The sequence below is a fragment of the Phasianus colchicus genome, chromosome Z (genome assembly GCF_987193195.1).
Source record: "Phasianus colchicus chromosome Z, bPhaCol1.hap1.1, whole genome shotgun sequence".
Taxonomy (NCBI): Eukaryota; Metazoa; Chordata; class Aves; order Galliformes; family Phasianidae; genus Phasianus; species Phasianus colchicus.
In genome coordinates, this window is record NC_143476.1 from 67001577 (window position 1) to 67026251 (window position 24675).

The 24675-nt window shown below is 44.0% G+C and overlaps 2 protein-coding genes across 3 annotated transcripts; both read left to right on the forward strand.

Annotated features, from left to right (window-relative positions):
• Positions 1 to 734: 734 nt before the first annotated feature.
• On the forward strand, positions 735 to 12378 carry TMEM171 (transmembrane protein 171). Of its 2 annotated transcripts, XM_031602596.2 has the most exons (5): positions 825 to 1003; positions 1627 to 1718; positions 5880 to 6605; positions 9213 to 9345; positions 11504 to 12374. In XM_031602596.2, exons 3-5 carry the CDS (start codon positions 5975 to 5977, stop codon positions 11724 to 11726), a joined length of 987 nt encoding a protein of 328 aa, XP_031458456.1. In that variant the 5' UTR covers positions 825 to 1003; positions 1627 to 1718; positions 5880 to 5974; the 3' UTR covers positions 11727 to 12374. The 2 variants fall into 2 exon arrangements, with proteins under 2 accessions (XP_031458457.2, XP_031458456.1); XM_031602597.2 differs by lacking the exon at positions 5880 to 6605 and having other exon boundaries at positions 735 to 1003; positions 11504 to 12378.
• Positions 12379 to 18378: 6000 nt separating this feature from the next.
• On the forward strand, positions 18379 to 20251 carry TMEM174 (transmembrane protein 174). Its single transcript, XM_031602610.2, has 2 exons — positions 18379 to 19010; positions 20152 to 20251. The coding sequence occupies exons 1-2, from the start codon at positions 18379 to 18381 to the stop codon at positions 20249 to 20251; spliced, it is 732 nt and encodes a 243-aa protein (XP_031458470.2).
• The last annotated feature ends 4424 nt before the right edge of the window (positions 20252 to 24675 follow it).

Genomic DNA, 24675 nt, shown 5'->3' on the forward strand with positions numbered 1-24675 from the left:
ATTCTCTTCTCTGAGGCTGAAGCCATCCTCCTCCTCCAACACTGCCTGTACCCAGGAAGCTGGAAAGAGATCATCCCTTCCCACTGCCAGGTGTCAAACCACTAGAGGAAATCTGCAGTGCCTCAGATCAGCCTGTCTTCAGTGCCTTACAAGCTTCCAAATGTGCTGAAGTTGTTCTTTTGTTTTGTTTTGTTTTGCTTTTCTGCTCAGAGAAGCAGTGGAGCCCCATCCCTGGAGGTGCTCAAGGCCAGGCTGGATGGGCCCTGGGCAGCACGAGCTGGGGGGGCAGCCCTGCCCACTCAGGGGTTTGGAACTTCAGCCCAAGTTATTCTGTGACTCATTCTATTTTTCAATTACTGAATGGTCGCATCGTTTAGGTTGGAAAGAGCCTTTAAGGTCACCTAACAAAACACCACAGCACCAGCACGTAACTGTTACCAGTCAGACTTTCACATTACCCGTCTCAGAGACAAGAGTTCCACAAACCGGAGCAAAGAACCCTGCTGAAACGCCAGGGCAGGCACGAGGAGCACCAGCCACGAAAGGGCTGGCTTCTCCAGGCCACGAGAGGCAAGAAGGGACTCAGCACGAAACCCAGCCGGCCAAGTCGAGGAAGTCCTCGGCCCACGAGGAGCCTTACGGGGCGGCTGGCGAGCGATTAAAACAACACAGCGCTGCTCAACTGAGAGGCGCGCTGCCAAACGCACACCTCCCCCCGCACGCCCCGCACCTCCCGCATTCGGCCGCCCATGAGACGGGCCACGTACGGGCGACTCCGACGGCCGAGCCCGCGGCGGGGGAAGCCGAGGCGACCGGAGGGGGAGGGCGGCCACCGGGCGGGGCGTCCTTGGCGGGGCGGGCGTGGACGGGGCGGTGCGAGGCCAATGCCTCCACGCCGCCTCCGCTCGGGTGTTCATAGCCGGGCCAGGGCGCTCGAGAAGAGGAGCTGGCTGAGCCGCTGGTCGCGGGTCAGCCGGGCAGCAGCGGGGAGGAAGGCAGGCAGGTAAGACCTCGCTCGCCGTCCCCTGCCCGCACCTGCTCCGCTGGCACTCGGGGCTGTGCGGTGCGTGCTGCCTCCGCGTACCGCCATGGCGGGGTGCGGGCAGCGCTCCGGGCAGCGAGCGGCGGGAGGGAGCGAAGATGGCGGGCGGTGGTCCCCGTGCTGAGGGACAGCCGCGAGGGGCGGCGGAGGACAGGGGTCCTCGGGGCGAGCCGGCCGGGCTCCCCGCAGCCGCGACCCTGGGGTGCGGTCCTTCCCCTCTCGGACCCTCGGCACCCGGAGGTCAGCCTGCTCGGGGGATTCCCCCGGGATGCTGCTTTTCCCAAACGTGCGAAGCTTGGTAGCTTGACTGTGGCTTATTGCCCAAGGGGACCTCAAGAAACTCGTGAGAAGAAGCTCTGTGCTGCTTTTGGGGTTGTGCGTTTTCCTGATGGTCACAAATATGTCATCTCGAAGGACTATAAGTCTGTCTGCCTCTGCTTTTTGTCGCTTGATGCCCATCACTTCCTTCTTGAAGTTGCTGTGAAGTGCTCTGCCTTGCTACCTGCCAAAACAGAATCTGGCTGTGGCTTTAATCGTGTGCATGGGCCTCACTTCCCTCTCATATTTCTCTGTTCTCCCTACAGGTGCTCCAGAAAGACCTGCTTTGCCCCTGTTTGCTGCGAGTGTCTCGTAAACAGCATCCCATCGCCAGGGACCCGAAGAGCTCTCGTTGAACGTGAGTCCTGTCCTCCTTTTCTGCATGGTATCCAACCCATCAGCTGGTGAACTCTGTCTTGCAGGCTCTTGTCTCTGGTCATGCACCCTTCCTTGTATCAGGGCACCTTCCCAGCCAAAGAAGGGAGAGGGGACTGCTTGTAGACTAGTTTGTATTTTAGCTATTTTTCTCTTGTAGCCTGCTGGAATGATGTTGGCAGCTTCTTCAGGAACTGTAGCTGTGTCTGGCATCAGACAGAATCACTGATGCTCTGCCGGTCTGTGGTGAGAAGGATTCCTTGTGCACATGTGTCTGAAGACTGGCAGGATTATTCTGCTTTCTGAAGTGTCCCTCTGTAGCTGTTTCCCAGCACTTCCCCCATATGCTTATCCGATCCCACCTGCAACGTTCACTGGTAACAACAGAGTTGTTACCCTTACTCTGTGAGCTGATAACCATTGTTTTGTCAGCTCATACAGAGTTTCTTTCTGTGGCATCTGCGGACTGCTAAGATGTCCTTGTGCACAGCTCATAAACTTAGAAGGCCCTTCTCCTGGGATATCAGAGTTGTATGTTGTATGAGGTCAGAACGGTGTCAGGCACTGATTAGAGACTGCGTATATATGAGAGCAAATTGGCATCTCAGAACTTGTTAGTGCTTGTAGCCTTAATGCTGCTTGCTTGTAGGTAGGAAACGACATATATCCAATCGGGCTAGTTGGCACTTACACCTAGCTTTACACACAAGTGATTAAAAACATCAGAGGGAGATGCATGGGAATAAGGTGGTAAACTCCAGCTTATCCTAGGCTGACCAGCTGAGCTCACAGAAAAATGCCTCTGCTGCCCTTGAAGCTAAGACTCAATCTTAGGGGGAAAAGCTGTGATATGATAAAGAACAGAAGACATGGTGGGGGCAGATGCAGGTGTGAATGGAGAAGAAAGTTAGATGGAGAGGGGTTGGGGTGGGGATGGAATAGAGTTTTTGTGTGAGAGTTATACTGAACAAAGTTGAGAGGACTTCCCTCCAGATAGCTTGTCCTATTAGGATTCATGGTTTAATTTCTAACCTGAATTAAAATAATCATCATCAAATAAATAATCAAACAAATAATCATCATCATCAGAGAATAGCAGTGGTAACTTCTCAGTAGGAGGTCAAAAATGGGAAATATGGAGGAAAAGATTTAAAAGGAAAACTGAAAGAGAGTATGTTACAGTTGCGGACAAACAATTTTTGTAGTTACATGGTTCTGATCCTTCTGTGTGAAAAAAAATGGATACTTCTGCAAGGAATAGCAGGAATGAGGCCTGTGGTATGAAACACAAAACAGAGAGACAGCAGTGTTTTAATTCTTCCAACACCTTTTTCTTTTAATCGTCAGGTTCTGAATTTGTGTAACTGCATGAGGATATCAACTTTCATGTGGGTAAATTTATAGCTCTGGTATATGCAGTGGAAATCTTGGAAAATACAGTGGTTCCAAGAGAAAGCAAGAAGTCTTGGGTTTATAAGAAAAAGCTGTACTTTAAAATTTGTGGAGCTGCCCATAATGTGAAAGCTGTGATACAGCTTTGTTACACACAAAAACAGCGTTACCTCCTCTTCTGTGTACCTGGCATGGGCTAGACTTATAAAAGGGTAAAGCACTGTATCATTCTATCTTATAACCAGACCTCCTTTACAGGCGATGTTTCCAGTTCCCTCTTCCCTCATGCTTAACTGTCTCTTTGCTGCTGAATTCTGTTCTAGTAGTTTCTGACCTGTTGTTTCCATGTCTGTTCTCAAGCTCAGAGTAAATATAAAGAGAAGACTCCCTTACGTCAGGTATGCATATGGAGATACTTGATCTAGTGGAAGTATTTCAAGCACACAATCAATACAAGCTGCTTTCTTAAAATACTTCTTGAAACACAAGAAATGCAGCTTAATCTTAAGTTGGGTTTACTGTCAAGACTTGGTGGTAGCACAAATGAAAATTAGTCCTCCCTTGGATACTGCAGAGTAAAATCTGTCTTTTATCTTCAAAAACACAACAGACTGTTCTGAATGTTCCTTCTCTTGAAAGAATTAAGAAAATATGCACGTGCACTAACACTTCTAATGTGTGTTTTAACTTAATCTCACAGAACAAGATTAATGGAAGTGAAGCAGACACTGTGTAGGAGCAGTGAGAGCAGTTACTATTCTACCATGTCAGCCTCAGCTCGCAGTTATTCCGGCCATTCTTAGCAATGAGAGATTGCCCTCAGAACAGGGAAGAAGTAACTAACAGACCTACTTGACTGGAGCAATGGGCTTCATTAGGGCAAGTCCCTTACTGTTGTTATTTGAGGTAACCAACCAGGAGATTTCGTGGCTTCCTGCAGTGGCCTTATTGCTGTACAAGAGCAGCTTGTTTCTTGCCTTTCGTGTCCTGAGCTTGCTGTACCTTTTGCTAGCATGCTGCTCTTTGCCTCTTCCTGTGCTGCTTGAGGTCCAGCAGTAGAAGATCCAGTAACTTCATCTCTTGTGTCTGGCAGTTCACCCCTTTCTTTAAATGGGACTCTGCTCCTGTGAGTCTTTAAGTAAAGTGACTCAGTGTGTTGCCTTGTAGTGAAGACAGATAATTAGTTAATTATGTATGTGAGTGACTGGTGGGTTTTATGGTTCTGTTTTGTTTTCATCCCAGTGGGACACTGCAGTTCCTGGGAAGTGACAGAGAGCTTGTTGTGGCTGACACATGTTCAATGGTTTGCTTCCAGAAATCACAGAATAGTTTCTTGTGGAATGACTGCTGTTGAGGCATATGTAAGGAGGAGTCGGTCTAACTTGACTTGTAGCTTGCAGTTGTCTGAACTCAGTGCAGGGCAGTGGAAGCTGGTAGAGGAGAGGCTGAAAGTTAGCTAATAAATAGCGGTAGCTAAAACCGTTCCCTATTTCCATCTGTGACAAGCTACTCCAGTAGCTGTGTCTCTGTGATATTTCCAAGTCATAAGCAAAGAAGACTGACCAGGGAAACTGCTGGTCTGTGAAGAAAGCCATTAAAACACTGCAGTGTGGGCAGGCCTGAGTGCCTCCTGCTGTCACTAAGAGATAAGTTTTACTATGGTGTGTCCAGGCTTGCTGTTTTCCAGTCTGAAATTTCCCTTGCTTTCAGGTAGCTCCTTGTGCAGAAGATTGCCACTGTGATTGCAGGTATAATTCTGATCCCTGTGTCAGAACAGTACAGACTTCCCTGTTAGTAATGGCAGTAGTGAATTTTTTCTAGAGCTCACTGAACAATTTTCAGGAAGGCTTTCCCTGCCCCGGTATGTCCACATCAGCAGATTGGTTGTCCATATACACAAAACTACTACTGGCCTCAGCACTAGTCTCTGTTATCTTTTGCTTCTCAATCTAGGCTCTGACGGGCCAATGGGCTTGAAACCTTGTGGGACCACCTTTGTTATTCTTTCTAAGGCTTTCTTGCAGCAAAGAGAAAAGGCTTGGGAGCGGGGGAGTTGAATGAAGTGTGGGAGCAGCATGCTTACTAACTCTGACTGCGGAATCAGTAAAACTTGGAGCACAATATTTTGCATGCTTTTTTTTTTTCTTCCCTGCAGAATAGAACCAAAAATCCTGCAAGTACTTGCTCTTGTAGTTATGTAGGACAGGAAGCTGACAGGAGAGAAACTGAGAAACTCTCTTGTGCCTCTGGAAGGAGAAACAAGATCTATGCTCTGAAAAGATATGTGTTGCTATGATTTATGTGTTAAAAGATTTACTTGGTAAAAAAACTGGTAATTATCTGTATATAGTTGCATTCAGGTTCTTTCTTTCCCTGGTTTTCTTCTCCTACTGTTTACTACAGAAATTTTGCCTAGCTTTCTTCAAGGGTAAAGTTAGCCTCCCTTTGTTCCGAATATTCAGATTTTGATGTTAATGTCCCACTAATCATACAACTGTATTTCCAAAGATACAGTCTGTTGAGTTGTACATCAGCAGTTGTGTTGTTTTCAATCTAACTGTAGCTGTTCTGTCACCTGTTTCAACAGTAACAAACTTAATCAGGCCCTTTATTCCATAACAAAGTTACTGCAAAAGGGAGAATGTACCAAGAGCATGCAATACCAATAGGCTCAGTAGCAAGTGTAGCAGTAAAAATGACAGTGTAATTCATTCTGCTATTTTTTCTTCTTTTGTCTTCTATATGTTCACAGATCTACGTGGATTTCTGCCCAACCGGGGGGGGAAGAAAAAAAAAAAAAAAAAAAAACAACACGTCTGTCTGAGAGTCTGAGGAGATTCAGTTGTAATGTATTCAGTGACTGTTCCAGTACCTGTAGGTGAAGAAAATAATGGACAACATAGCAAAGCTACGTTTTTCCTTTTTCTTTTTGGGGCCGTATTGCTCTGTGGTGGATTCTTGCTTTCAGTTTTCACCCTACAGACATGCCCTTTTGAAACCTTCAGTGACTGTAGTGGGGTCCTGAAGGCTTCTGGGCCTGTGCTGGGTGTAATTGGATTGCTTTGCATTTTAATTGCAAGATCAAGGGCCAGGTTTTATACAAGCCAAAGACAGTTGCAAAATGAGCAAATGTGTCGCCTTTTCTTTTGTCGAGGGAACTGCCAGTTTGCCCAGTTTCTCATCTTTGGATTCCTTTTTTTGACAAGTGGAATGCTGATTAGCATCCTGGGCATCTGGGTCCCTGGCTGCAGCCCTGGATGGCCCAGTACACAGCTCAACCAGACTAGCAATTCTGATGGGGACCTCCAGGGCTGTGGATTGCTGTCATTTCAAATCCTGGGGCCTTTCATTGTGCTTACTGGGTTGTGCTTCTTTGTGATAGCTCATGTTAAAAAGAAGCAAAACTTAAATCTCAATGAAGAACCTTTGGAAAACGAAGAACGTACTCAGAGCCCTGAATCTTTTCAGGTTACACTAGGTGAGTAAATAATGTGAGAACTTTTAAACTTTCTATTTGCCAGGGATTTTCTCTGAGCAGTATGTTTGAGCAGTAAGCATACTGATACTGTCATCTCCCACCAGACAAGCCAGTGGGCAGGTTGCTTTGTCCTAGTGTTTTCTGTGTGATCAGTTCAGTTGCCTTTCTCCTGAGGAGTTAACCTTACTTTTGGCAGCATCTGATTGTCTGAGTGAAAGAAATCACATAATGTGGCACAAATTAGTCCAATCTCACTTCCTTTCCTAGAAAGTGTTGCTAATGCTCCAAATCACGTCTCATGGTTTCTGTGATTGTATCTAAGATTTATGTTAGCCTGGAACTCTGACCCCGTCCCCCCTCAAGAAAAAAGCAATTCATAAGCTTTGTATTATATTTCCCTGAATAATGGCCACCTCTTCTATCAATCTTCAGATGTAATTGCAACATGGTTCTGTTAATTGTAGAGCATACTGTATTTAATGAACTATTAAGAGGGAATTATGCCCTAAGTAGTAGCCTGCTGTTAATAAATCATGACTTTATTCAATATATAGATTATTCTGATAACTTTCTAGTTCTGAGGAAGGATGATTGAGTCAGTTAAAGCATTGCTCAACTGTCATCTGTCAGGACTCGAAGTCCAGTAAGCAAAGCAGTTGCTCTTCTGTCTGTCAAACTGATGTACAGACCTATAACCTGATGATCATCAAAAAAGATAAGAGCTTAGTGTTGATTTTGCATGATAAATCAAAGAGGCGTTGAGAATCAGTCAGATTACTTTTTAAAGGTCATAAAGCAAATTTTGTGGATTTCTTCCTTTCATAATTCCATCAAGAAGCGTAAAACTCAAAGATTAAAGAATGAGGACTTAATGACATTCACCACTGTGCGAGAATGTGCCCCTGCCTAACTCAACATCTGTTATGTTCTGTGACTTGTCAGTGCAAATTGCAAAAATAATAACAATAATGATGATGTTTATATGAATTATTCAAGCTCAGTGACTGATGCAAACTTTATTTTTAAAAAACAAAAATGTAAGCTCCTCAAATGCAAAATTGAATTGACAGGTAGGCAACGCAGTACACTTAAAACTGAATTATTTATCTATAGTTTTGTGGTACTCATGTTAGTAGTGTGCCTGAGTGATTTGGCAGAGAAACTGTCAAGACATTCAAAATCACAGAATCATAGCGGTTGGAAGGGATCTCTGGAGATCACCTAGTTCAGCCCCCTAATAAAGCAGGTTCCCTACATTAGGATGTGCATGAAAGTGTCCAGGTGGGTTCTGAATATCTCTAGAGAAGAAGACTTCACAGCCTCTTTGGACAACTTGTTCCAGTGCTCTGTGATCCTCAAAACAAGGGACTTTTTCCTTATGTTTGCATGGAACCTCCCATGTTCCAGTTTGTGCCCATTGTCCCTTGTCCTGTCACTGGGTACCACCAAAAAGAGGGTGGACTCATCCACTTGACCCCCCCCCCCCCCCCCAACTTCCTGACCTCCCCTCTTTAGGTATTGATAAGCATTGATAAGATCCTCTCTCAGGCTTTCCTCCTCCGGGCTGAACAGCCCCAGATCTCTCAACCTTTCCTCATAAGGAAGATTCTCCAGGCCCCAGTCATCTTTCTAGATTGCAGATGGACTCTTTCTGAGTTATTCTCTGTCTTGAGCTGAGGAGTCCAGACCTGGGCACAGTACTCCAGGTGTGGCCTTACCAGAGCAGAATAGAGGGGAAGGATCATCTCTATCAACATGCTGAACATACTCTTTTTAACACCCCAGGATGCCATTCTTGGCATCTTCTTAGCCACCAGGGCACACTGCTGGCTCATGGCCAACCTTTTGGCCATGAGCCTTCTCCACGGAGCTCCTCTCCAGCAGGTCACTGCAGGTTAGGGGCTGGTGTGTGTGGTTATTCCTCCCCAGATGCAGGACTGTTCACTTGCCCTTGTGGAACCCCATTAGATTCCTTTCTGCTCAGCTCTCCAGCCTGTCCATGTCTTGCTATATGACATCACAGCCTTCTGGTGTATCATCCACTCCTCTCAGCTTTGTATTATCAGCAACCTTGCTGAGAGTACACTCTCTGTTCATCCAGGTCACTGATGAAGATATTCAACAACACATAATCAGTAATCAGGGCTATCTGTGACTCAAATGTTTTTTATTCTATCAGTATTTACTTCAAGGCTATACTTAGAAAATGCCTGTTTTAGATGCATGAGGAAAAACCAAGTACTCATCTGCTCTTATGTTGAGCCAACAGTTGCTGTTGTCTTTGTACTTGTTTCTGAGGACAACCAACATGTAAGAGATTTGTCTCTTTGCTCAGTGGATCATTTCCTCCTCCTTAGTGGTATTTTCTATAACAAATATTCCATTTATGATCGTGCTGCTTTTTTTTTTTTTCTTGAATGAAACTTCAGTGTACATCTGCATTGCAGAATATAATAGATCCTTATGTAGCATCATTGCTTTTTATCTTAAAAGTTATACAAGTACCAATACCATAATTCTGATGACAGGAAACATTCTGAAATTCAATTAGAATAGACAGGGGAGCTCAGTTTTCCAGAGGTAGTAATTAGTGTTTCTTTTTCATAGGTGATGCTGTGTTGATGTTCCCACCTCCACCACCACCATATTTTGCTGACCCTCTGTCTCCAGCTGTGGCACACTGTCTTACGTCAAGTGCTTCATCTGCACCTCCACCATACAATTCCGTATTCAGTGATGGGTAAGACTGTTTTATTGTCTGTCTTGCTGTAGTTTGTTTGTTTAAATCCGAGATGGTTTTTCAAGGTATCCAAGATTATGTTCTTAAATAATCACTATTAACTCTATGCTATGAAGTTTTCTATTACATCACTGAACTTCCTTCAAATACTTTGCTTTACTGTCATTGAAATATCCTAGTATAAAAGAGGAATCACATTCCAATATATCTTTCACAAAAGTTAAATTTTTCAAGTTTATTACTGAGAGGGATGTCTGATGATATTCTGTGGAGGCTGGGGGTTTTTTTGTGGGTTTTTTTTTTTTTTTTTTTAAACCTTAAACCTGTGGCCTTATTTAGATATTACTTGATTGGAGATCTTCCATAGACTGTCAAGGAAAGGTGCTCCTCACAGCAGTGCTTCAGTGACATGGTATCTATGCTGCCAGATCTTAAGAAGCTTTTGCAGAGCCAATGCAGTGAGCACTTCACAATACATATCCAGATGCCCTGTGATGCTAGGAGTGCTGCTTTAGTTTGTGTCCTGTTCTCTTGATGACTCTTTTAGAAAGTCTGTCCTGGCTTTCCCTGATAATTCAGCGACAGTGTGGTGTGACAGGATATATTGATACTGTGAAGGAATAGCAGAGAATGTTCCAGGGAGCTTAAAGGGAAGGTTGCAAACCCAATTTCATCTCAAGATAAGGAGGCTGTCCCATGCAGCTACTTTTCCACACACTGAGCATAGGTGACTTGCTCAATGCTGCCACCCCCAAGCTTGTGCAGCAAGAGTTTCTGAATGAAGAGTTGCTTGCATCATAAGAATTTGCAGGGATATCTCCCTGTGGGATCCAAGCAGTGGGTTTCTATCTTGAGGGTGAAAGAGGCCACATACCAGAACTAGGTAAGGCCAGGAACTAGATGCCAACATACCTAGAGCCCTCAACTTATTTTTGTGCTCTTGATGATTCAGAATTGAGTAGGCTTTACCCTTTGGAGGTCCTCTATGAGTCTTTTAGGACTTGTTCATCAGGATGTCCTTAGTCTACAAGACTATGCAGCATATGAAGCACAATCACTGCAGCAAGAACCCCAGTCTGCCTAGCTGTGTCCACACAGCAGTAGCTACTGGGTTGTTTCTATAATAACTTTCCACTATGCTCCAGATTCTTCCGCTCACATGAGTGGTAAATTCCACAAGCATCCATACCAGCTGTCTGCCTCATGTCAGTACTTCAAAACTCTACCATCTTCCCCTCAAAGCAAGCAAGCACCACCTTGAAGATCTAAATGCCACAGAAGGAGGTTTGTGATAGCAGTGGTGCTGTTACCATACTGTTTGAATCCATGTTTGTGCTTTTCTATGGTAAATTCACACATAGCTTCAGTGCTGTTACTGAGAGGTGAGGTGACTATGCTATGTTTCTGCTCCTCGTGCAGAATTGTTCGGCATAGAAATGTACACATGAGCATGAGATGGCTCTGAGAGTCAAATATAAAGAATGAGATCTTTGCTTTTCTTGGAAGCTGCTGAAGTGTAATATGCTGAGGGCTATCTCTAAGGTGAGATGACCAAAGTACCAGAACAGTGTTGGTGCAACTAACTGAGATCCAGTTGTAATGGTCAGAGGAAGGTTGTAAATACCTTGCTGCTCACTTTTGCTTTCACTGTGAGCTTAGTAGTCTACTGGTGTACAGATACTTCTGATTGTCTGTCTCTCAGCAGCAGTATAATTGCATATTTCTAAAATGTTGCTGGAAAACTTACAGAAACTTCAAATTTCCTGTAGTTTAAGATCTCAGACAGCAGGGAATTTTTATTTTAGTTATGCAGTTCTAAGTCTAGTAACCATTTTTCACAAGAGAAGTGGAGAATAGACTATGGTAGACTGCAGAAATGAAGATGCATTAGAAGTAAAGGTTCAGAGGTTTAATAGGATTGCCCTGCTAGAAGCAGCTAATACCCCTAAATCAGGCTATGTGAATTGGAATGGAATTGTTTGCTCTTTCTTGCTGAAATAATGGAATTTTTGTGTCATAATGAAATTCTAATGCCTATGTAAGTTGTTTCAGGGATTTCTAAGAGTTGTGCATTCATATACATTCATGTAAGTCAGGGGTATGTTTCACTTGCTATAGAAGAAGGAACTATATTAATACACAACTTTCTGTTTTATAGAGCGCAGTTTGCAGATGATGGAAGAACCGCTGCTGTTAGAGATGATGAAACTATATATACAATTTCTGGATGCAGTTCACCTTTGGTTATTCCCCCAGTGCAGTTTTTCTTCTCTGAACCGCCTCCAGGATACGAAGAAAAAGCATCAGTGGAAAGTAATGAATGTTCCCTCTCTTCTTCTGTTTCATCTTCTTCTGTAGTGACTACTGAAACCAGCTCATAGAAGGCTGTCAGCTAGACCAAATTCTCAGATGAAATTGTACACTCAGATTTATGATCTTTAAGTTTATTTACATTTTCTAATAAAATCAGTAACACTGCATTTGTCTGTTTTTTTTTCATTAACAAGCATAAATGATGAGTTTGTGTTTTAAGAAATAAGAGATAATGCTGGGCTTCTGAGTTAGTGGTAAGAAGGGATTCAGTTCACTACAAAGATGCTGAATGTTAATCTTGTTGTGTTTTATGCTTCTGTTTCTGTATTTAGTTCTTTATATAATGAAAGCAGTAAGTTGTGACTATTTTTTTGCTTATTTTAGTTGAACCTGCGTGGAGTTTTCAAAGAAGAAATCATTAGCAAGTGTTTTTATTACTGTTTTTGTATTACTTTGTGGTAAATACTTGTCTGCTGTTACTGACTTTGTATGTTCTCTAGAGCATCAATTATAACAGTCTTAAAATATGGACTATCGTAAAATGGGGAGCTAATATGCTGTAGAGACCTTAAATGGTTACGTCTTGGTGTGCCTGGTAATAAACACTACATGGCTTAATTTAGACACTCTCTGGTCCTTGTGTAAGTATAATAAAGAAAATAACTTTTATCCAGCTGAAGAGTCCTGTGGCAACACTGAGGAGGGTTAATAGTCTAACAGTTTAATTATGGTAATGACTGATTTCAGGGAGATTATAATACTGTTGTATATTGTTTGTGGTTTATACAAGCAATACCAATTAACTTCAAGAATAAGATTCACTTAACAACAGTATCTTCCAGGAGCAAACATTATTTACCAGCTAATGCAAGACATGCAATTTCATGGAAACGTACATACCCATTCAATTCATGGAAACATACAGCACATGTTTATAGCTGACAAAGCACTTCCTACACTTTCCTGTATTTCTTTCGGAAATACAGCTTTCTTTAGGCTCATCCATACCTGTGTGGCTCCAAAAGTCAGTGGTTGCTGCCTGCCGTCATGGATTGATTGACAAGAAGCTGCAGCTCTGCTTTAGATGTTTGCACCTGCTCCCACACTGAAAGCTGTGCTTGTAGGAGTTGAGAATAATCAGCAGGAACTAAGCTGCTGCTGCTGCTGCTATGGTGTGCTGTGACTTGCTGTGAAGTCTGTTGCAATCTCCCAGTTTGAAGACAAACTGACCTAATTCTGTGCCCAGAAACTGAAGGTGACAAAGCTACTATTTCTGCTAGATTCCCTATGAACTTCTACCAGTGTCAGGGCACCCCACAGAAGTGGTCTGTTTTCAGCTGAGTCCCTGGACATCTGCATGCTATGGGACCTCAACTGCAGCAGGGTTTGTTTTCTGTCAGGATGAATTCAAAGAAGTTGACTGTAACAGAGCACTTAAGTTTTGAATTAATCAATCAGGTTCCCTCCCTGCCCGGGAAAGGCATTTGCCTTGTATTTCATGTGAAGTGCCACCAGAGTACAGCAGGGAGATGTTTAGTAACTTCTGCATTTGGCCATTTGTTTCTACTTATGTTTATTCTCTCCGCCTTGCTGGGGTAGCAGTTTTTGCAGCAACATGAAGAAACAAATTGGTCAGTGACATGAAGTTGTGTTTAGTCATCAATAGAGCTGAAAACCAGTCAGTGATGAGAGAGGTATACCTATATAGCAAAGGAGCTGAGGAACTCAGTTTCTGTTAAAGTTAAAAGTCAAAGACTGCTTAATCTAATACAGAAATATATCTTTAATTATGTCATAATCTTTTTCTTTCTTTCTTAAAAAAAAAAAAAATACAGGCATATCTGATTGCTAACTATAAAGGCCTTATGAGCTGTCTGCAATTTGTTCCATCAGTTTTTCCCAAGATGTATCAAAGAGATCAAGCACATCAAGTAAAATATGATGACTCTAAACTGAGTCTTCAGGATGTGAAACATAATCCTACTATTTTTCTTCAAAGTTATTGTTCTTTGATCTTCTACTGGAGAGTCTCCCTTGTGGTTCACTTTATTTCTGAAAACCAGGCTTCAAGGAAAGCTCCTTAGACACAGCTGAATGCACCTGAATTTCCTGGGAGTGGTGGATTTACTTACTCTTTAAAATGAGACTTCAGAACAGAAATTTCCTATATATCATCCTGAGAAAGTTGCCCACTAAATAGCTCATCTTACAGCTGTGCAAGCACCTTCTGTTTTTGAATCAAGTGGTCATTCCTTTAAAATTTCCTGGGCGTGCTAAGTGCACCTCCATGACTTTTTGAACACTGACAGCTATCAAAGCCAGGGCAAGAGCATTTGCTTACTGAATTGGCAAACTCTATTTCAGCAAGGTCAGAAAATGTGAAAAAAGACTGGCAGCTCCACATCCACCACTGATGGCCACCACTGCATGAACAACATTAATGGGAGGAATTTTGTTATGTGGGGAGTAGGGGTAAAACACCCACACTAGAAAGGAAGCAACACTTTGTAAAACTATAAAAGCAGCTTAAAATAATACAGAATAGCAATTTTATTGAGGAAATGACTTATCACTACTGCAATAGTAAAGTGTTATAACCCCCTTAATACCTTAAGGTTAGCTTAAGTGCTTGACATGCAAATTCTAGCAAGCAAATCAAGTTAGTTACTGATTCACATACTTAAACAGGCAAAGTGGGAGGTAAGGACTGCTTATCCTCTCTAAGTGAAGTTAAGGTCTGTTTGCACTGTCATTGCTTAGCTTCTAACTGGATCAATATAGTCCTTTGGATATGAGAAGAATCCACAAACACCTGAAGGGATAACTCTTTTCAAGGATAAGTCTGTTCCTGCATCACCAGCACTCAGAAAGTTTGAAAACAAACTCATCTGTAAAACTGAAATTACAATGATTTTTTTAAATGGTGGCATGTTTTTAGGATAGCCCCATCCTTGACCTCTGTCACTTATAGCACCATATCACACTATCCCCTTTCCATCCTACCTCTTAGGTCACCATTCATGGGTCACATCTGTGTCCAGGCAGACATTTCTGCCAATGCTTCCATGCTTCTGCAGTTGATGTGTCAGCCTTCACGTAGAACTGTGCTTCTTTCTCAACCATACATGTGTATATCTGTGTGTTTGTGTAGGGAAACACCTTTTATTTGATTGGACATCTGGCATGACAGCATTCCCTGGGAGATATAAACCCGTCCTGTAGCTAGAAACTGCTGAGGGCAGCTGGCTGAACTGGCTCCATTTGGCATGTTTCAGCATCGGGGCTGGCACTGCAGCAGCACAGGGCCACAGGATATGAGGCTCATTCATGGTTAGTTGATAGTCTAACATGTAATTTGTGTTTTTCACTGAAGATGCCAAGTACAGTTTCCTTTCTATAGGAAAAAAAGTTCTTTTAGTCCAACCACTGGCTCTTTAGCCACTCTGTAGTTGAAAATCATATTATGGAGTAGTATTTTGTGCCTTCTCTTTTAAAAGCTCTTTGAAAATAAAACCTAGCTTTCTTTTAGAGGTTCTATAGCTAAGCCCCCGATTCTATGTAAGAAATTTAAGAAAACAAAATCTTACTATGACAGGCTGATGTTGTGAACCATGGAAGAATTGATAGCAGATAGGAGAAAGGAAAGATGACCTGAGGACCCATTAGTATCTGGTAGGAAGACTCTTTAACTGGGTTAGAGAATCAAGAAGGTACAGGAAGCCTCAGAAGAACTTCTTCCCACAGCAAGACAGTTAAGCAGAAGAACAGTAAGCAAAGCAGGGCTGGGTTCAGGAGTAAGGTCCCTGAAACAGACTGGAAAAACACTGCAGTGAGATCTGAAAACAGTATCCATTTTGAAAAAGGATCCTGAAGCCAGCCTTGGAGTTACCTGAAGATAATGGGATATAGTCTCCCATTGGCATATAAGTTCTTATACCCAATGGGATATAAGTTCTCTGCCTGACAATACTGAGAGTAATATTCTGCATGATGCTCTACTGTAATTAAATCAGAAAGATTTTAGAAAACATATTCATAAGCCCCTTTCCTGGGTTTTAACAGACCGTTTTCACTACCATTCATTTAGCAGTTATTCCAGTTAAAAGGGGTGTGTTTATTAAATCACCATCTGTAAGTAAGTTCCCAGAACATCCACTTGGAAAAGGGAAGTACTGGCCTTAAAAAATCAGTGTGATTTGGTAATCTCTTAAGACCTTGACATCTGCCTGGCTTTGGCACTCTCTGGGGAAACAGCGGGAAAAATGTGGGGAGAGTTAGAAAAAAAATGTTCTTTACAAGAAAAAGTGAAATTTTCATTTAGATCTTCCTGTACCAAACATCCCATCGTCAAAGTTGGAGTGACAATCAGTCTTGGAAGAAATCACTCGTATTCTCCAGCTTTGCTGTGCACGTCCTCAGGAAGAAATATACCATATCCTGGCCACAGACAAGGAACATAGTCCAAGGAGTGCTGCAATACAGGAAATCTCTGACTCCATACAGCATCTGAGCACCAGCCCACAGAAGGTCCAAGGACAGGCTCCAGGACAAATTTCTTTTAAATAACAGTTGCAGAGCACTTGAATGACTGAGAGTAGGAATGTGATACTACATATCTGCATACCATCAGACACCAATCGTAATAAGTTGATTTAAAGAGAATGTTGGAAAGCTTGGAAGATTAGGGAAACGGAGGCAACAATGATTCATGGTATGGAAAAACCTGATGCACAGAGAGCAGTAACAGAAGTTCATTCCACTTATTTTACCAAATAAAAGGTTAAAATTATGTAGGTTTTAGCTATAATTACCAGTGCAATGATGGCTTATCTAACATTTCAGCAGTTCCTAATTTGGTTGTAGTGAAATGAACCACTGCATTGCAAACCCTGACCCTCTCCTCAAGTCTTTACATGGTGCTGGGAGAAGGCCGAATCTGTGATCTTGTCAGATATTTTGTTGGCACTCTCAGTAATAGAAGAGCCATAGTAATGACTCTGAAAATTTTCCGGACATTTTAAAGGGAGTTCAGCATTAATATTTCCCAGGGTCTCTCTGCAGACAAATGAGAAGAAAAAGATGCAGCAGTAACTCAGCATCTCTTCAGAAAGTTTTGGTGATCAGTCATGTTCGGAACTGATCGTAGAGCACAGTAGACTCACGGCACTTTCATTAGTTGTGAAGAAGCCATCCAAAAGAAGGTGAGTTTTCTAGAGCTATTTTTGTTCCATAAACCTCAGGATAAGCTCGCTTCCCCAGAGCTGCTGGTAGCAGGAAATAGCATTATGCTTTCTACCTCCTGAGGAGTAATCTCTGTACTGCATGTGCTTCCCTGCTATGCTAATCAAAACAGATTGAGTAGTGGAAGATTTTTCCTCTATAAGGAATTACACCGAAGTGTTCTACCAGAACAGTCCGGCAGCAATTACTTTTGTCTGAAATCACTAGGAAACAGAAAGTCTCAACTTTCAATTCATCTGTCTGTTTAATATATGGGAGACAGGTAAGTATCTGCCTATTTAATACATGGGAGATAGGTAAGAATCTTCTTGCATAGAGCCCCATCCTGCTGTGATATTTAATGCAGTGGGAGAAGATGGGAACATGCTCATAGTTCAGGTACATGCTGGGTGCAAAATAGCTGCCTAGGACATTGTGTTATCCTGCCATTATCGCAGTGCCAGCTTCAATCATGAAGGACAGGTATTCAGGGAAAGGACAGGATATACCAGCCACGCATTGCTGTCAGAAAGGATTCCAATTGATGAAATCGTTTCTGAGAAAAAAGTAATGTTCCAGGTACTGCTGAATACAACATTTACCTTACAGGTCAAGATTCCTTGCTCTGCCAACATTACAGGAGACATTTCCCCACAGTGACAGGATATCTGGACTTTATTCAGTCTAAACTCTGAGGAAGGGGTGTCAATTCCATAACAAAAAATGTCCACAATTAAGGGAAAATCACAGAGTAATTATGCTGTCTTCAAACAACCCTGGCTTTTGCTGAAGGGAAGCAAAATTTCTACCGCGATCAGCAGTTTCTGCAGTCTTTCCAATGCCCTGTTCTTGCTTACCTCCCCACCCACCCACCACTCCCTCTCATAAAACTCTCAGTAAGCTTCCTTTGATATCTGTATAAACCACAGAAGCTCTGGCTGCAGGACCAGCTGCAGCATGGTCTGGACATGGCTGTAACCATCAAACTTCACAGGGCACTGAAGCACAGCAGCAAAGGCCACATATCTCCCTGTAGACATGAGCTACCAAATTGGTGGCCCAAGGAAAGTGAGTGAGTCATTTGCTGCTATGGAGTAATGTATGCTGTCCATATGCTGGATGCATTGGCTCACAGGGGGCCCAGGATAAGTTTCAGGGACCTCAGCTTCCTTTCTCTGCCATCTGGCACAGGCCAAGGGTGAGGAAGTATTCGTGAGCGCCAAATTGAAGAAGAGGATAATCAAAAAGATAAGTAACCATGCAAGGGTGAAGCTGTTTCGGAAGCAGTGGTGGTAAAGCAAGAAGTCTTTAGTGGTCACTTCAGGCTCCACTTGCCAGACCTTTATTCTTGTAAGCAAAGTTTATTCTTTCACATGATGGACTCTGTTAACCATACACGCAGAGCGTCCTTGTATAATTAACCTGAACCTTCAACTTTTAATGCTCTGCAGAGTACCTTGCAAACCCCTCTCTGCTGAGAAAGATTCATGATACTTGGTGATGGAGCAGAACAACAGCAACGTAGAGGATTTCTCTCTGAACGTACTTTCTGTCAGTCCTTACCCGCCGAGCCGGTCTGATGCCCTGGTGTCAGATGGGGACAAAGCTGGTGCCACTCTGCTTTTCTCAGGTGTGTTCTTGGGACTGGTGGGGATCACCTTCACTGTGATGGGGTGGATAAAGTACGACGGCCTTACTCACCTGGAATGGACTCAGTTACTAGGGCCTATCCTGCTTTCTGTCGGGGTAACTTTCATCCTGATTGCCGTTTGCAAATTCAACATGCTTACGTGCAAGCCCTGCAAAGAAAGAGAGGAGAACACGTTAGACATCGAACAGAGCGCAAGCGGACAGTCCTTCGTGTTCACCGGAATCAACCAGCCCATAACTTTCCACGGTGCCACAGTGGTGCAGTACATCCCCCCACCTTACCCAGCGCTGGACAGTGCAGCCGCCAGCCCTGGCTACCTGCACCCTGTGCTCAGCTGCTGTGGGGCCGTGTCCCCTAGTGTCTCTCCCATCCCCAGCCCCAGCTCTGCTCACTTCTGCCCTGCCTACTCTCTGGACAACCCTGCTTTCACCTGGGATGAGAGCTGTGCCAGTTACCTCGCAGAGAACACGCGGAACCAAAGGTACATCTTCTTGAAAAGTCTTAGCACGGTTGGGCACGGGCTGTCTGTGTTTTAAGGTGTAAAGTACGCTTGCAAAGCAAAAAGCACCTTCCTTTGCATGTTCTCCTCCAGACTTTTTATTCTCTTGGTTAGGAGTATTTCTTGAGTAGAGAATATTAAGACATAGAAAGTATTTTAGTTCAGGTTAAATTCACTTAAGAATTCCTTCAACTTTCAATCTATGGAATATCTTGTTATTTTTAAAGATATTTGTATATATGCTCCTGTGCCTGCGTGGTTTGTTTTTTGTTTTTTTTTAATAGAATCATAGAATGATATTATACTGAATAGAACTCAAAGCCCACCCTGTTCCACAATCCTTCCATAGGCAGGGCTGCCCCTATCAGTTCAGGCTGCCCTGGCCCCACCCAGCCTAGCCTTGAGAACGTCCAGGGCCGGGGCATCCACAGATTCTCTGTGTGGCTGTGTCAGTGACTTTTGTTTGCTTGTTCTTAACATTTCTCTTAGTCTCTTCAGAAGATTGTTATTCCATGCCCAGGCAGAGGGTCTCACACAGGCAGAATCACAGCACAGGAGAAGCCCACAAACAGCATTTTCATGAGGATGAAAGGGTGCCAGGTGTTCTCCCTGCCAGTCACCCCTGCAGCAGTCTTCCAGCCACTATCACTGTCCTAGTTTTTGGGGTATATACAACATCAATGGTATTATAGCTCAGTGTGAAACTGCTTTCATCAGTCAAAACACAATCTCGTAGTTCTTTACTGTTACAGGAGAACATTCAAATTACAGGACTTACTCAGAATTATATCCTTTCTAGAAGTAATTCTGTTCCTTTATCAAAGTTTGTTTGCAAGCAGCTGGCAGCCTGTTGCCCTCAGCACTATGCACAACAGACACAGGCAGCAGGAAAACAAAGGTCACCACCTGACATTTTTGTACTTCACAAAAAGATCAGAGCACGTTGCTGAATCACAGTAAAACTTCATCTTGTAATGATTTCACAAGCAAAACTCACACTGAGGTCAGAAAGTTCTTTGCCCAGACAAGGCTGACAGGACAAAGAATGGAGGTTACTTCATGCTTCGTGTTTGACTTTTTTTTTTTTTTTTTTTTTTGCACCCTCTTCTCTTCCTAATATCAGATCAGAGGACAGCTCTGATGAGCCAGAAGAACTTCTGGAAGACCCCTCTGAAGAACTATCACCTCCTCGTTATGAGGAAATATATCCACTGTCCTCATAAAGTAACTGCTGACAACAGACTGTGCTTCTGAGAGACACCAACTTCTTAATCCTTACAAACCTTCTCTTTTGCACTTGCATGATATGCAGGTGCGAGCAGAATGATTTCAGCCGTACTGAAATGTGCTTCAGTATCACTGAAAACATTTAACCAACCCCTTCTTTTTGTTCCTCATGCTATCTTCTCCCTGGCTATGCAGTTCGATAGCAAAACCAATTAAACTCAAAGATGTAAATTCATTCAAGTTTTTCCCAACGAGGATCCCAAATTCCAGACCTGCTGAAATAGTGTGAACAGTGAATGCACAAGATGTCGCGATTACTCCTGGACTTCCAGCACCATTTGATTTATTCTCAGTGCATTATTGCCCTTTGATTTTTTGGGGAGCTTCAGAAGTGCCCAGATGTCTGATCCACAGAAGTGCCCATAGTGTCTTTGCTCAGCCTGATTCCTTAGAATGGCTTGCTCATGAGCAAGTCCACTCCACAGGCTTAACTTCCTCTGCTTTCATCCAGCCCCATAGGTAATTTCAGAACATTCCATTGAATCAGAGCATCCCAAATGGGAGAAAAAGATCCACTGTGCATCATGCTCAGTTCCTTTCCCTGCTAATGGGGCACAAAGCATTGTCTCCCACTACAAGTACTACTGATGGCTAGGTTAACACCACAAAAGCAAAAGACACTGTTCTGGAGCCTTGGCAGAAACACGTGGTTCTATCGGTATTGAAGACATTAGTAGGCCATGCTGCGACCCATAGCAGTCTCCTCTGCAAGGTGGTCTCTTCAGAGGTGGCTCTGAAGCACACAGCTCAGGCTGAGGTTCTATCAGAGCACCATGGCAGCCACATGCTGCAGTGGACTTTCCTGTTTGAGTCTAGCTTGCAGGACTAACAGAGTTCCATACATTACATCTACAAATGGATCCAGATCTAACAATGAATGGGGGTTCACAAGCGACAGAACGTTCAGTGTGACAATCCTGGAAAGCTCTGCTCAGGAGTCATCTAACCCTCAGAGCAATGAGAAGTGTCTGCATGGCCTCACTAGTGATGAAGGTGTGTATTTGAAGGGAGACGTGCATCCAGAACATCATCCATCTACATGGAGCTTCAGCACACGTCTGCTTCCTGGTCCTGTGTGTTCTGAGCATGCCAAGAGATTATTAGGTTAAGGATTGGGAGGAAATTCTTAACTCAGAGGATAGTGAGGCACTGGCACAGGCTGCCCAGAGAAGCTGTGGGTGCCCCATCCCTGAATGTACTCAGGGCCAAGTTGGATGTGTGCTGGGCAGCCTGAGCTGCTGGGTGGCAGCAGTGGGCTGGGGCTGGGTGGGCTTTAAGGTCTCTTCCAACCCAGCACACACTGTGATTGCAGGAGTCTATGAAGGCCTTTGGAGGGGGGCAGGAGAAAATTCATGGTTGAATTGCTACACTCAGTGGTGCAGCAAATGGCACTGAGAGGCCGTATTTGGAATGCAACATTTAAGCTGATTCTGAGCAGGATAAGTAGCTGCAGCAGCAGCTACTGGACAGTGGCTGCAAAACATGCAAGAAGTTTTCTCACTAGGGCAATGTGGAGCATGCTGACTTTCAGCAGCCTGGTGTTAGCAGGTATCTGGAGAGAGGCCAGCACATGGTGCTCAGCACTGCCTCAGTGGGACTGAGTGAGAGAGCAGGAGATCTAAAAATAAACATAAGGTTTCCTTGTGGAAATGTCTTGCTCCCCTTCCAGAGCTAACATGAAGGTGAACTCATCCTCTGCAGCAGCAAGCTGGAAGTTCCCAGATCCCCAGGTACAGACACCTGCACTTAGCACGTAGTGCTGCTGGGAGCACAGAGGATGGGTGTGATGGGTCCAATGGCAGGACTGCAGTCAGCATTCCTGTCTGATATCTCTCCCTTGCAACAAGAAAGTACTTTCTGTCAGAAACCACAGACTTGCCGCCACTCTTTTTGCTTTCCCAACATACGTGACATAAGCGTGTTACCCAGGGAAATCAGAGGGTTTACTTTCATGGCATCTAATTGCACTGCTGGAGTAAATAAAGGAAATCCAGAAGTTTGCTCTGTGGACTTGATTTTTAAGGTTTATTTTTGAAGATGCTAAGCTCATTGAAAGAGTCCCGGGTTTCCTTTTTTGGAGCGATTGCTGAATAAGTAATTTTTAATAACTATGTATTAAATGATCCATAAGATGGATTCTGTCTGGATTCAGTTGTGGTTTTACTGCTGCATGGTTACCTGGAAATTTCCAGCCTGAGGACTTTTTCTTATTGTTCTGATTGACTTTTAAAATTATTCTTATTTATTTAATAATGAGACAGCACTCTACAAAGGCATTTCTTCTTCCTCCTCTTTCCATCTTCTACTTTTATCTTTTCTCCAGTTTAACAATTCTTATTTCTACCAGCATTTTTTATTTTATTTTATTGTACTGCTTTTAGTGATACAAGCTCACCTTTAAGCATTATGGTCTATTTCTGCCTTACGATGAGTGACAGATAAAGCACATTTCTCCAGACTTTCAAAACTGAAGCAAGGTAAAACCTAGGTAAAAAATGACACCAACAATCTCCTCAGAACAGCCAGAAAGTTGTAATGGAGATGTTACTTAATATATTTATCATTTATAGTATTGCTTTTGAAGCAAGATTATTGCTTTCCTCAAACCACCTGCAATGCTGTTGCACACCTTGCAGAATGACACTTTAATAAAGTTTTAGACATAAGGTTTTAGCCACAAAGTCAGAATGTTTGCTGTCATTGTCTGTTGGGATTTTCCCCAGTACGATTCCATTTGTAGTATTTCCACTGTAAGCTGGCTAATATATAAAATTGGTACAGATGTGCCTCTTACTACAGGTGAAGATAGGCACAATGTGTTTTTTTTAAGGCAAAAGTTCTGCACAGAGCCTGTGGAACCTGTCTCACCATGCCGAATGTCACGTGCCAAAATGCAGCCGCAGGCTGCCAGTTTCTTTTCAGATAAAATCTAAATCACAGCTCTGCTTTTAAAAGTCACATCTGTCGTATCTGAGGGCTACGGGAGCCAGCGACTGCTTTCTGACAAGATCCTAATTTCACCTGCTGTCTCCATTTCTCCTTTGCCGGTGCTCCCATACACGCCCACAGGCATAGAAACACTAGAGGAAACTCACGGCGAGGGAGAAGGGCTGAGACCCTCTACAGCGTTATCTTTAAACCGAAACGGGATTTCGGAAACCGGGTCTCGGTGGGCAGCGGGGAGCCCAGCGCGGACCCGAACCGTCGGCGGTAGAGCCCCGTCCCGAGCCGACCCGGGCGCGGCCGCCGCCAGAGGGCGCCACCGGCCCTGCCGCTGCCGGCCCGGGGGCTCCTCCTCCGTGCGAACATCGGATCTGCTTTGCGCCGCCAGTGTGAGGTTCTTCTCCCTCGCTATGAAAACTAATGGACTAAAAAAAAAGCACCATGAGCTCTCGTGGGAAGAATAGTTGGCTTAGGAAAAAAATACCCCATGGAGGATAACGTGGTAAAATCAAAAGCAGGGTGTCAGGGCCCTCACTGGAGGAATGCGCTTATTTAAAGAATTCAGTCTAGGCAGAGATGCTGTACTTGCAGCTCTCCTCCTCTTCCTTGCCCCCCTCAGCAAGAAGGAGCAGGGGGAGCCTGAGGGTGAAGAACTAGGGCATGCTGTTTGTACACAGCACACGCTTCAGTTTGTGCCTGATGCAAGTGTCACTCTTGGCTCCACTTTAACTGTCAGAGCAGATAGATGTCAGCAGGATGTGCTGAGCATCCCTGTGGCCACCCCATCCCCAAGCAGGAAGCAGCAGGTCCAGCAGCAGAGCAGGTGGGACTGGGCTAGCCCACAAAGCAGGGCACCAGGTTCTGAGAGCTGTGCATTCACAGGACAGCTTCTGTCAGACTCTGTCCTGTGAACTGGAGGCCTGCTAGTGAGCTGTTCCCCCAGAATTTTCTGGCTCGCTTTACCTACTAGGCATCAATCAGCTCGCCTGCAGCCACTTACAATGTGGGGGGACTGGAGGCAGAGTCTGTCCTGCCATGCCCTGCAGGCTGGGGGCTGGAGTCACCCACAGGAGCCTTCCTTGCCCTCACCACCACCATGTGACAACAATATGGGGTGGGCAGACCCACTCAGGCCAGCTGGCTCCTGGCAGCCTCTCCCAATTTGCTACTGCTGCTGTCAGAACACCTTTGGGACATCTCAGGGCACAGAGTTACCTCCTCCAGAGTCACTCAGAGCCTGGTTTTGGGATGCTGCAGTCCTATGTCTCCCTGAACAGCATTTACAAACTGATAGAGAGTATTTTCCATAGGGAACAGACCAAAATGTCTCCCTCACTCAAGTAATGAATTGGGAAATGCTGTTCTTGCCCGCACTGCCACCATGTAATGGCAGCATGGGGTCAAGGGGAAATTAGTA

Excerpts from the sequence above, each read along its gene's own strand:
- TMEM174 (XM_031602610.2), top strand. The coding sequence starts at position 18,379 with ATGGAGCAGAACAACAGCAACGTAGAGGATTTCTCTCTGAACGTACTT. Across the intron at positions 19,011-20,151 it reads GAGAACACGCGGAACCAAAG|ATCAGAGGACAGCTCTGATG; the intron begins GTACATCTTCTT and ends TCCTAATATCAG.
- TMEM171 (XM_031602596.2), top strand. The coding sequence starts at position 5,975 with ATGTATTCAGTGACTGTTCCAGTACCTGTAGGTGAAGAAAATAATGGA. Across the intron at positions 6,606-9,212 it reads ATCTTTTCAGGTTACACTAG|GTGATGCTGTGTTGATGTTC; the intron begins GTGAGTAAATAA and ends TCTTTTTCATAG. Across the intron at positions 9,346-11,503 it reads AATTCCGTATTCAGTGATGG|AGCGCAGTTTGCAGATGATG; the intron begins GTAAGACTGTTT and ends TCTGTTTTATAG.